At 42.3% G+C, this 13,555-nt stretch overlaps 1 protein-coding gene across 5 annotated transcripts in view; it reads left to right on the top strand.

Moving 5' to 3' along the window:
- gramd1bb (GRAM domain containing 1Bb) overlaps window positions 1-13,555 on the top strand; it is a 72,709-nt gene that overhangs the window by 37,247 nt on the left and 21,907 nt on the right. For all 5 annotated transcript variants that reach the window (XM_035913821.2, XM_087850907.1, XM_087850908.1 and 2 more), the window contains exon 4: window positions 12,358-12,568. In XM_035913821.2, coding sequence (XP_035769714.1) covers window positions 12,358-12,568 — 211 coding nt within the window. The remainder of the gene's footprint in view (window positions 1-12,357; window positions 12,569-13,555) is intronic.

Below are 13,555 nucleotides of genomic sequence, written 5' to 3'. Positions count from 1 at the left end.
ACTGTGAGTGTGCAGACTCGCATACAGAAACGTGTGTTTTGCTTCGCCCCAAACATGTCTAGTTAGTTGTTTAGCTTCTCTGTCTATAATGACATTACTGATCGTAGATGGCGAATGCATGCCCTTCCCCTGCTTCGCGTCATACTAAGGCAGCAAGTGGCATTGAGGAGTCGTTCCATCCACGATTTGTATTCCCCTCTGCGGCTGTGGAGCAGAGCTCTGTCACTACCTCAGCTATCTACATGTATGTGCTGTGTCCATATACACTGCTGTCATACAGAGTCAAAACAGCAGGGATATTTAGATACTCGCACCTAGCAAAGAATTTGCATAGCTGCTTTAGATCCTCATGTGCATATATAGAATCCAAAGCTTCGGGCAGTTAATATCCAGTGCTGAGCTCTCTGGGCTATTTTAGGCTGACTTGAAAATTGTAGCTCCCAGGCCTCTGTACAGAGAATGTTTAATTTAGCACAGTATATGCATGGTGTTAGAGAGAGAGAAGGAAAAGACTGTGCCTCTGTGTGAACTGCTGATTGTCCAGCTGGTCCTCGAGAGCCATTAGAGGTGTCAGATGTGATCAACCCCCTGCATTCAAAGCAAAAGCATGAAATGTCAAGAGTCAAGATTTTGTAAGGAATAGGTGCAGCATCTTGGACCCAGCTGCAGAGTCAGAAATAGACCACTGCACCAGCAGGCAAGGCCACAGTGGACTCCCAGGTTTACTACAGGGGGCTCCGCAGTGTAGAGAAACTGCAGAAGGCTTTCCCGTCCAGCCTCAACTGATTATCTCCCTTTCTCTCTTTTGTCCCCCCATCCCCCTGTTTACTTATTTTATTAGTGCATCCTTGCCACAAGCCATTTGTCATCACCGATTATACTCTGTACTGTTCCCCAGGCTGCATCCGATGCAGCAAGCTTTTTTTGTGTCTGCAGTATGAGCGGATATGATTGATGAAGCCAGAATTATTGATTCACAAAGTCAATGAAAAACACAGAGATGGTTACATAACAGCACTTAGGGATATAGGAATAATGCATACATTAGCGGTTCAGCTTACCTAAGTAGGAAGACTAGGAAGTTTGGTTATATGTGAATAAATAAGGAATAACATTTTAAAAGACTTTTTTATATATATTTCTATATATTTTTATATATATTTCTGCGATCTTAAAGGCCCCACAGTCAGTAGACTATGAATATTTCAGGAACCAGAAAACTGGTTCATATACACATATATAACATATACTTTGCTCTTTCGCCAGCCTAAAAATAGTACCTTTACAAATTAAAAGGAGCTTGCAAAGATATGCAAGCTCAGGGGGTCCTTTTGTCCCTCTGTGGGGTGATACTCCCACTAGGTTTATATCTGGGACTCCCCACCATTTGACCTTAGAACTGAAGAAGCTTCTCGGATGAGAGGTGAAACGTCTTCAAGTAACTTAAAGAAGTCCAGACGCTTTTCTTTGCAAGCTCCTTTGACTACGATGACCTGGATGACTGAGAACCTTCACAGACATACCTTTACATATGCTTCTCTCACAAAGCCCCTCTAAACAAAGAGACTATATATTTTATTAGACTGGGTCATGAAAGTCTTCAGGGCACAAACAGTGGTAGCTATAGATGCATAATCCGCAGTAATGTGGAGATGATGCATATTTATGTCTCTGACATGGGCAGAACTTTGTAACCATGAAGGACTTGAAAGGTTTGGCATATATTAGAGAGATTAAATATCCAGATTGACCAGTGAAGTAAAGTTAACATTGATACAATGGAGATGCTGTATTTTACAGCATTACCTCAGTCAGGTGGAGTAGTTATTAATGTATGCGTCCATATGCACAAGGTTAAATTCATGCAGGTTTTAGGGAACTAGTGTAAAAAAGGTTTTGTTTAATACTAACTGTCAGTAAATAAGAACTTGTGGTTCACTTATAGCCCAGAAAATGATGAAAATGTACACATAGAAGACGTTTGTCTAACAAATCAAGTTCTAACAGTATGAATTAACCTTTTATTTTTTTCAATGTAAAGATCACATTCGAGATCATATGATTACTGGGTGTTGGAAACTGTTGCTTGAAGAACTGGTATTCATTGATTATCATCTTTGTTTCTGTAAAACGAATCAATTGCTGGTATCGGCTTAACTTTAGGATAGAAGTGCAGCATAACAGCATGAGAACACCAGGGTGTTCCTGTGTTTCTCATCAAAATATTTAATTACATATTTCAAACATTAGTAGTAACACTACTTACTTATTTGACTTTCAAACTTTAAAAATACTTCACTTTTTTTCCCTCGTCCTACCTCCTGCCCAGAGCTTTGTCACCCAGCCTGCTTCCGCCTGTGTATCCCTTGCAGATGGCAGCGGCTGTGCCACGTCCCACTGGGACAAAGTGTCCTACAGGGGCCTAATCCGGTTGCCACTTTCCCGTCCCTTCCTGTCCCTCTCTGACACCTTGAGTTCTCAAATTACCTCATCAAGCTGTGGTTTGGAATTTAATTCGGCATGTTTAATTATATCAGCGTTTAAAACAGCTTCTTGTACCCAGAGGTGACAGCTTCAATAAGAACCCAAAAATTGTTACAGGCCTCCCTATGTTAGGTTGTCTCACAGAGAGGATAATTAAGCATTTTAATTAAGCCTGGGACTAAAGTCATGCTTGTGGGAATAGATTTAAATAGTTTTAGGAAAGGTAACCTATATAATGCCCCGCATTTTGTTTTGTTTTTTACTGTGGGGACACACTGTGCATTGATGCAGAAAGTGTTATGTCAGTCTTTCAGTCTCCTTTATTTGGTTAAAAAAAAAAAAACCAAAACAAATGGAAACACCGATCATCAGCTTGAACTCTTGGGATTTTTTTGATTGCTAATAGCATGTTTAAATACTGCATCATCAGAACACCCCCCCCGCCCCCCCCCCCTTCTGACTCACAAACACACCACCCTCCAGCTCTCTACTTCTCCCTCGACTTGGGAACATTTCAAGTAGCGGTGCACATGAATGGCTTGACAGGCTGCCATGGTAGCTGCACGGCCGACACAGTCAGGCTGACAGACATTTCCGACCCAGCGAGGCATCGTCACATTGGTGTCGTCATGACAACTCTGTAAACAGCACGCCTTCCTCTCAAAAGTCATAGGAGCCTCTAACGTTTGTGGTGTCTTTTGCGTACATCATCAGCAAAATTAACTGTATGAAATCAAATGAATAGTTTTTTAAACCTCTCAATCATCATTACGTAGCTGCAAAGGAGCAGCTACGTAAACACGGCTGTTCATTTCATACCATGTCTGTGAGTGTGTGGTCAATTTGACCATCTGTGTATCCCCCGGGTTCAACAACAATGAGAACAGAGGTTCTCTAAGTAGGTCACTTGTTGGTGTGAGTCTGGGCGGGCTTATCATGGCACACAGTAGTCCAGCTCAGTGGACCAGCTCCCTTTGTTCCACAGCACAGCTCCGCTGAGCGCTCCCACAGAGGCAGCCAGCAATGCTGCAGCCCCAGGGTCAAGTCTTTCCAGCAGCACAGCTAAAGGTTCAGTTTGCTTCTTTTTACAGACACAGAGGTGATTACTGACTGCGATAGCCTGCATGTGTAAATGTAAATGTGAATTCATTACCTTAAAATGACTTTTCCTGGCATGTACATGTGACAGGTTTCCGCTGTTGCAAGCTTATTATAGTCTCACAACAATGTGCAGTTAGAAGTAGATCATAGTAATAATTAATAAAGTAGTAAATATAAACAAACATTTTAGGTTTCACATGGAACAGGTTCACCCATAATAATTAGAAACCAGTTGTACCTCATTAGGGGTTTCATTCCAGTCCTATAGCCAAAACCTTGCATCTATTTGACTTACATGAAGGTGTAAATATGTCTAATTCGATAAGTTATAGATAACAACAGAATTTTAATGGCTCACAAAGCTGGCATGTGAATGATTGTGTGATTTTATGTTCAGATTTTTTTCCATTTTCAGTTTATTTAAAATAATGTAATCCAGGTAATTATTGTCCGCACTGTTGCCTCACACCAAGAAGGTCCTGAATTCGATTCCGACACCTGGCTGCGTGGCCGGCTTCCTCCCACAGTTAGTGGGGTTAGGTTAATTGGTACATTTTGGTTCGCTAATCCCAAACCCACCAACATAAATACAGTTATACTGTATGCACGTTTAAAAAAACTAGAAACTGGAAAAGAAAGTCCAGTATTGATAGTATTTAATGCTAAGCAGAGGTAGGAAGCACCAACATTAGTTTAACATTGCTATAAAAACTAAATGCAACAAAAAATAACAGAAACGGGCTTTAAAACTTCGAGCAGGTCGTGACGTCTATGAAACCTGTGACTAGTTTGGGAGCTGAGATCCTGGAAGCATCAGACTTGGGTGAAGGGAGAGGACTGAGCCCTTCTACACATGAACACATGAAATAAATAGGAATGCTGCGGCACCCTGTAGCAAAATGGCCATATGAAAATGGAACTAGTGTGACTATGAGTCATCACTGTGAACAGTTTAATGGGATTTAGGGATGGTTTATTTTGTTATTTACACATCCACTTCTCCTACTGTGCCATGTGAAATCCATAAGAAGCCAATTTGTTTTTGTAATCTTGTGTTTTCATTTTTTTTACCTTTATGACTCAAACGCCCATGTATAAAATACCAAATTTGTAAAACTATGCACCTTTATATTCCGTAATTAGAGCTTGAGCATGCATTAATAAAACATCATTAAAGTATAATGTAACTGTCTGTAAAAATAATGTGTTTTCACTGCTTCGGGGGAAAGTACTGTAGGCTCATGTGAAGTTTAAATCAGCGATGCCTTTTATATTCAGGGGCATGTTTGATTATTGCTGCACTCTTTGCTTTAAAATGCAAAACAATCAGAGGTGAGATCAAGTTCAGGAAGCACTCTCCACTGCAGCAGGAATGACTAATGACAGGCGTCGCACACGTGTGTTACAATGCAAAGTGAACTGCTTGTATATCTGCATTAAAATGGATAGCAATGATACAGCTTCTTATTTTAATCTTTATTTATTCATGTGACCATGAGACAAAGTGGAAACACAGAATGCTTTAGGAGCTATGGAGTGACAGTTCCACAGATGAATCGCAGGTTAATCCTAAATATTTGTTGGACACATACAGGGAGCATCAGCAGCTATGATTCTTTTGAAATATATGAATTTGGGTTACTTCTAGTATTAGAAAAAAAACACTGTGGCTTTGTGCATGTGTGTGGGTGTGAAACATGAAATGTGTTTACCACTGAGAAATGGGTGGCTCATTATGCGATTTCAAAGGAGCTTCCAGTGTAAAATGACCTGAATGCCGGTGATGTCAGCCCCTCCGATTCATGAAACACATGAATAATTGAGGAAGAAGCAGGCTCAGTGCACCGGCGCTGGGCAGAGATGGAATGCAAAGTGAAAGCCATCTCTTTCCTCATTAGCTCCGTCTCTGTCTCTCACCCGCTCTCGCTCTAGCCTGGCTCGCACATTCTCTTTCAGTCTCTTCTATCTATTGTCAGCCTGCAGCCCTGAAATCCTGTGACCCAGCAGCAGCGATCGCGAGAGGAAGAGCCTCGCTTGGATACTAGGAGAGGCAATAAGCAGACAGATGATCCAATGGCTGAGAGAGCAGAGAAAGAAAAAGGGGGAACGGAAAAGTGCAGGTTGCTAAGAGAGAACGGGAGCTTATCAGCCCGTATCTGACAAAGGAGAGGCGAGCGCATGATAGAAAGAGAAGAACGAGGTCTGATATCCTGGCTTCGGTGGCTTCTCTCCATCTGTTGGGAACAAAATATGTTCCCTTTAGCTCGCTCTGCTGCGTCTGCTTCCTCCTTCTTTACCTCTCATCCTCCTGGCATGCTCCGGAACTCGTCCACCCTCCTCCCCTTTATCCCTCATCCCTCTTTCCTCTCCCCCCCACCCTTCATCCACCTCCTCTCTCCTTCTTCCTGTTCCTCATCTAAGGCTCCCGCTGCGTGAATGAAGCTGATTGAAAGGGGCTGAGCGCTGCGGAGTGGCTCCCTACATGGCTACAAGCAGGTTAGTTCTGGGAACAACTGCCTGCATACCTGCCTGCATTCAGACAGACTGACACGGAGCCGGCATAATGATGAGTTTCCCTGCTTGGATCAACACGTTCTATTTAGAAGGAAAATCCTAGGAGGATGAGAGCTGCACCTCAGACCACCAATGCGTCTTCTTTGGCAGGTGGTGTTAAGGGCAACGTAAGCTGGTTATTAGGAGATCAGAGCTGGCTGGGGAAGATCAGTGGCTGTAAGCCTGCTGAAGGAAATCACCCAGCCTCCTCCTTCCATTTTTTTTCTCTGTCTCTCTCACTCTCACCATGTTTTTCTCCAGCTACCTTTTCTTTTGCACGGAGAGAGAAAAGAAGTGTTGTGTGCAGTTTGTGGGATGATCCACTGGGTGAACAGCTCATCACTGGGAGCTGCCTACGAGGACATGGTGGTGTTTGAGTGTGTGACGGTGGCCAGCGAGGGCTGTCGCTGCCTTGAGGGCTGCTGTGAGGAGGTGCTGAGGGGCCGTGTCTTTCATCAGGGGTATGGTGGATTCTGTGATGCATGCGTTAGTGCCACTGTGCATATGCAGGGGAAAAAAGGGATGGGTGGGGTAGAATGGTTTTGGTTATGTAATCTGTGCAGTTCACAGGCACATTTAAATAAGTGGTTTATTCTGTATTATTTTGTAGATTGTGTGTGCGATGTCACTATTTTTATCAGTTCGGCAAGACAAAGCGAACTGTGACGTGCCTGGTGTGATTAGTGGGCATACATACTGTGCGTCCACGCGCATGCCCATGTTTACTTCTGCTCCTGTGTGCTCAATGCGCGCATTCCTGGGAGCGCATGTGCAGTGGTTGCTAGCGAGCGTGGTGCTCCTCATGGTCCTTTGGGAGCAAGCAGAGCTGAAGGACCAATGCCAGATGGGTATTTTCCAGGGTCAGCAAAACTGTGAAAACAAGTGGGGCCCATGGAAAGGCCCGGAACTCTGCTCTATTGTGAAGTTGAGCGTTTGGACAGCTTGAGCCGGTTGGATTTAGGGCTTTAGAGCTTATTTAAAGAAAAGACTATAACAAAGTGGTGCAAACAGCGAGCTTGTTTCTCTTTCTTTTCTTTTCTTTTTTCTTTCACTATGAGCGCAAGAACTTGACCTATTGTGAATGGCTGGCACGTCAAGATCCTGTGTGATTAACACCTTGAAGTCAGTTCTCTGGGGGGGGGGGTTATGTAACTAGGCAAAACTTAATGCCAAAACTGGACAACAAAAATCTTGTTACTCATCTCGTTGTATCATCAAGTCTTAGCTCGACTCAGTCCAAGCTACTGCTCAGAACCAACAAAAGCACAGGAATAAGTCATCCTAGTCTCCATTTACTTCATGTACATTGCATTGAAACATTGCATTGACAACTGCAACTGCAGATAAGACATCTTCAGATTTCTTATCTGCTTAATGAAATAAAGAAATAGCCCCATAGGTGTCCACAAAATAGGTTTTGAGTTTTTCACTTGCATTTAAAAGAGTCTGAGCATTAAAAAAGTTTGCAATTATTCAACAATTAATGTAACAGTTTATCAGGTCTCTTGAATTAAAGCCAAGCCTCTGCACTTCCCTTGGATCTCAGTTCATTTCAACTCCATTTGCTGGGATACAGAGGCAAAATCCAAACATTTCCGGAGCCAAGTTGTGTTTGTACCTTCAAGTTTTCTCAGATGCAATGTAAATAATCAATGTTTAAATGACAGCTGTTTGTTTGAAGACACAAACACTTGCTTAATCATGAAATGTACAATGACGGTGCCCAGATGGGTTGTGAGGTATTGTCTGTCACGTGCGGTATTGTCTGTCACATCACCGTCCTGCTGTATTTTCGGCTCAGACGGCTTCTCTGACTGCAGAGCTTGAGTATATTTAGCCACACACATTGAATATTTAAGCCATCCTGTCCACTGTTGCTATAGCGATCTTCATTCAAAGTAGAGCTGTGTTTGAGCTTTGTAGTAGGCAATGCTCCAAGTGATATGTTTTTGGGTTTTTCTTTTAAACTGATAAATTTCTTGAAGTTCTCTGTGTGTGTATACTGTATATATGTCACTGAATATAAGTGTACACAGCAGCCTTCAGGCCACTTTATCATTGCCACCCTATGACGCAGTAGGGACTCTTTCCCTATTTTAGCTCCAATACAACCAATAGTGCATATAGGTTTGCAGTGTTTGTCATGTCTGTTACATACAGCATTTTCATATGACGTGATAACTGTAAGAGCCTTGTCTATTAATCTACTGCCGAACTCTGTGTTTGACATTAATCACACCACATACTAGCGTCCAGAGATAATGCTGTGACAGGTCCTCGCTTTGTGTCTCAGTGTTGTGTTTCATGAGGGAGTTAAGAACAAAGCAGTTGCGACTGATGCTTTTGTCCACTCTTCTCCAGGCTAGCAAAGGCTGCATGTTCACTCTGTCCACACTTAGCCCGGTGGTTCAAAGAGCAAACTCTTGTGTGAATGACCGATTGGGTTCAGTCATTCATACGCTGATGACGGATTCAGTGTTTCCATTGTTTACTGCCGTGTATGTGGAAGGGAGAGGTGATCCGTGCATTCCTATTACTGAAAACAACAAGTGGGGGTCGCTGTACATGTTTTGCATGCGGGGACATTATAAGAGATGAGCCGTGTCTTTTTTTGTTATCTCTTCTATTTGCTAGTTTGTTACCCAACCGCATCTCTCAAACTTAACATGGATTCACATGAATTATGCTCTTCAGGTAACCCTTATAGAAGCCATTATCTTTATGTATTGTCTATTTTTGTTTGGTGATGCTACCAAGCTACATTGTAGCTACATTGTAGTATCCAAGCATTTTGACTTTTAGTATAATTAACCTTCATAGGACCAGATGGGAACTCCATCCAGTCTTGCAGCTCTAGTCCAGACCTGCTAGTGTGAGAGTGAGAGTGACCAGCCTAGGATGTGACATGCAAAATAACACGACAGGCACATTTATGAGCCCAGCACATGCCCATGCTATAGTATTGTTGGCCTATTTGTGCTATTTCTTGTTTAATTAAGGCAACAGGATGCTTGCATAAGATGTCGCAGGCACATAAATGCTAAAAACGGGTCATTTTTACATATTGCTAGGTGGTTGCCAGGCAACCTGATGCGGTAATACAAATTATTCACAGTGGGTAGCTCCCTATGTTGGATTTGGCAGATTTTTAAATGAAGCCATCAAGTGATCATCAAGCCCTTAGAGATAGGGTGAGAAGTTTGGCCATCCGGGAGGGGCTCAGAGTAGAGCCGCTGCTGCTCCACATCGAAAGGAGCCAGCTGAGGTGGTTTGGGCATCTGGTAAGGATGCCCCCTGGGCGCCTCCTGGGTGGGGTGTTCCAGGCATGTCCCACCGGGAGGAGGCCCCGGGGCAGACCCAGGACACGCTGGAGAGATTATATCTCTCGGCTGGCCTGGGAACGCCTTGGTGTTCCCCCGGATAAGCTGGAGGAGCTGGCTGGGGAGAGGGAGGTCTGGGCCTCTTTGCTTAGGCTGCTGCCCCCGCGACCCGGCCCCGGATAAAGCGGATGAAGATGGATGGATGGATGGCCATCAAGTGTCTGATGGTGTATAAATTAAGTTTTGTGGACATAAATAAAATGTCATTATAATGAAATAAAAGGATGCAGGTGCATCAATACTGAAAGCAGCTCATATAAGTTGCCCATTGCTAGGTGGTTCCTAGGCAACATGGTGATATCATAATATCTGATATGGAAAAGAACTTAAAGGAGCCTAAGATGCAAACGTGCGCCTAGTTTTATCGCTCAGCTCCTGGCGATGTAGGTGTTGGAGTTGGCGGACAAAGAAACAAACAAATGTGCAGACTGAGATTTTATGTCTTACAGTAAAATGCTCTGTTTGGATGCAAAGTCACGAAAACAGTATGTTTTATCTGTATTATTTGCACAAAAATGTGTTTGTGTCTGCAGTTATGAGATCATTGAGAACACAGACACATGACTGAGTGTGGACTTTTGGTGCAGGTTTGGTTTGTCATGAGATTCCAGTTCTGTAGCTATTGTATTTTGATATATATTGTTAATACATCTATTTGATGTACCTGTGCTCTTCTAAGGTTTGGTATAGTGCGCTACTTGCACCTTTTCTGGTTGATATTTGTGAAACTGGTGACAGCTGTTCTGATTATAAGTCACCTGTCCCAGTCAAGGGGCACATGGTGCACAGAATTGTATTTTTGTGCATCACTTGGTCTTACACACGTGGTTTCAGTCATGATTTATTTATGCTTTCACATGAATTGTTGAGAAAATACTAGAATAGGGTGAACTGGTTGGGAATTCACCATGTGTCACAGCCTATTACAATAAAACGTATGATGGTAATCTGTCTTAAATTTGTCATGGATCAAATACAATACATTAGTGAAGAACTAGTATATAAAAGGGTCTTGTATTTAATTATATCTATATTTTTGTTCTGGAATTCAAACACACTGAAGAAGACCCAGCACATAGTACAGTTTTAAGGGCCAAATTTAAGTAACAGGGTTTGCGTCCAACCCAGTAATAAAAAATAGAAATCTGCCCATCATGTCTTCCCAAAAGTCCCCAAAACACAAATATTCTATCTGACCAAACATAAAAGACGTTCATTGAACACCTTTGTGCTTCATGTTGGTTTACACGTCCACCAGCAGCACGGAACACAACAGCCGCCCCCACCACTTACGGGCATGTGCCAAATTTGTGCCATTCTCCATCCTCCTATCATCATGTGCAGTTGCCCACAGGGTTTCCCACAGTGTTTTGTAGCCCAGACAAGAATCTGCTTACATCATAAAAAATGTATAACCTTACAAAACCACCCATTCACCTTTAAAGAAAAGCAGCACAGGTGTCGTTCTGAATAACCAATGTCATAATTTCATTGTCCGTTGTGATTTTAATCTAGTATGTCATCCTTTATTTGGAAACTCAGCAGGTTATGGGTTGGGTGTTGCCTGTGCTAAAATCAAAGTATTTGCTTGATTGTCCCCCAACTTCCAGGTATGTCGTATATGCGCTTAACTACAAATCTTCTGGCTGAGACAGAGATTGTACTGCACAGTGCATATCAGATCAGCAAGCTGCAAACTTTAATAGCATGCATCTTGGCGTGTACAACGCCAGAAGTTAATATGAAAAGCCAAAAAGCACAAGAGGGAGCGTGAGAGGCAATAAAAATACTCATTAGAAAGCTAAACTGTAGCTCTGCACTAAAATCTCATGTGGTGGTCCTTTACCGTTGGCAGAAATTAATGTGTACTTAAAATTCTAAATGTTTAACAATTAATGTCTTTTAAGGACAGCTTTCCCTTAATGTATTCTTAATGGCGTCACTAAGGAATACACAATGTACACTATACTTAAAATGATCATCGACTTAAAGAACTGAACTTTAGGTAATCATATGTATTGATGTCAGAGGCGTGCATTATTTATCTTGGTGAGTCAACAGATGTGAAGGCTCTGTGATGTCCTTGTCTTTTAAAATCAAGCAGCTATTGGTACAGCAGCATCTGACAGTCAGACAGCAGCTGTCATCACCGCTCTCTATGATTCAAGGCTCCAAGCTGCAGTGAAGTCCCAAATGTAACGGTAGATCAGTAATTCATGACCACTAACAGCAGCCATCGACTGACGTAATGGCTTGCATAACGCCATGTCAAGTAACCAGGCCTGGCAGGCACACTGTCACACAGATCACTTACAGGGCCTTTTGTTAGCTTCTGTCATTAGGAGAAGAAGGCTCCTTACTCAGCCAGAGATGTTTGAGATAGTCTAGTTCTGGATCACAGAGCCTAGCAGATAGGAACCTTGCGCACAGTTAAGGTCTGGGACTGCATGCAAAACAGAAATAGTGAAATATCACAGTGAGGATCGTTCAAATTTGATATTTTTTCTAAAGATTTCTTAATAACTGTGTGGATGTAGCTTACGCCATTTCCTTTCGTCATTGCTGCTTTTGTTGTTGTTGTTGTTTTTGAGTTCCCGTATTAGCTTGGCCATTATTAGCCAGGTTAGCACATGGTGCTTCAAGCCTATTAAGCCTCAAGTGATGTAAGGCTGAGCAAACAGTGTACGTGCTGTGCTGCTGTCCACACTGACCTGTAGGTCAGCGCTGTCATGCAGAGCAGTTTGTCTTAATATTTGTTGTGAGGTTAAATCACATTGGAATGAATTCTCTTCTTTTTCTCTCTTTTTTTTTTTTTTGTTTGTTTGTTTGTTTGTTTTAGCACTGCCAGTAACTCAAACAAGAGCACGCCCGCCTGCTCACCAGTCCTGCGTAAACGCTCGCGCTCTCCCACACCACAGAGCCAGGAGGGTGAGAACATGGTGGAGAAGGGTTCAGACCACTCCTCTGACAAGTCCCCCTCCACGCCTGAGCAGGTTGTCCAGAGAACGTACTCCGTGCAGTCAGCGCGAAGCGGGGGAAAGAACTCAAAGGTGAGTACACGGGAGAGTCGCCTTTTTATCTTCTCGATGCATCATCTGGAATCTGATCAGATGGAAATACAATACGGACTGAAACACGGTGCACTTTCACTGGCATATTTTTTTTTTAAAAACGGATAAAACAGAGGATCCAGCGCTCAGCGTCTCTCAGCCCTTTTTGAGCTGTGTGTCCTTTCCACCCAAAACACTCAGAACTGCAGAAAGAGAGGCCCCCGTACACCTCGACAACACTTTGCGTCACACAGAGCTGCTTCACAGTGGGACACCAGGTGTCAATATCACAGACAAAGATAAAGGTGAGACGGGCAGGATAAGGCCTAAGTGGAACACTTAGTAATAATCCTCAGTAATAAATTATTCATTGAGAATTAATTAAACTGTAGTAAAAAAAATATTTCAGTGTGAAGGAATTATCATTGATTATGTTTGATAATTATTAATAACATTTAACTAGTTAACTAGTTTGTACACTAACTGATTTGACTGGGCATCAATCATTATCAGGGACGCCTTTTAACTGAATACTGAACATTTAAAGCTGCTTATTTTAACCAATTATTAAACATTATTAATTATAATGTAATATAACATCAAAAACTGTTCAAAATAAGTAAGCTGTTTATTAGCTATCTATTCACCATTTAACAATGATCTTTAGTATAAAGTGTTACCTGCTTTGAGAATATGTTGTCTTTAACCTCAAACCTAAGCATACACATTATTACAGTTGAGTGTAATCTTTACGTTGTTGTTTCCACTTTGGCTCAAATACAGTAAGATGGTGGAGACGAATTTTCAGGACTCTGGAGAAGATTTGGTTTTATAACGTGAGCGCTTACACTCAGCAAGAACATAATCGTGTAGAAAACAGACATAAATCAATAGGAGGGCACCGAAATGAGGTTAGCAACTACCTGCCATGCTTTGGATTTCCTCTGTGATTATAGTCCTGCTATGTTGCATTACATTTTTTCATCT

Source organism: Neolamprologus brichardi, chromosome 14 (genome assembly GCF_056152115.1).
Source record: "Neolamprologus brichardi isolate AB-2024 chromosome 14, ASM5615211v1, whole genome shotgun sequence".
Classification (NCBI taxonomy): Eukaryota; Metazoa; Chordata; class Actinopteri; order Cichliformes; family Cichlidae; genus Neolamprologus; species Neolamprologus brichardi.
This window is presented reverse-complemented; position numbering and strand designations above follow the sequence as displayed.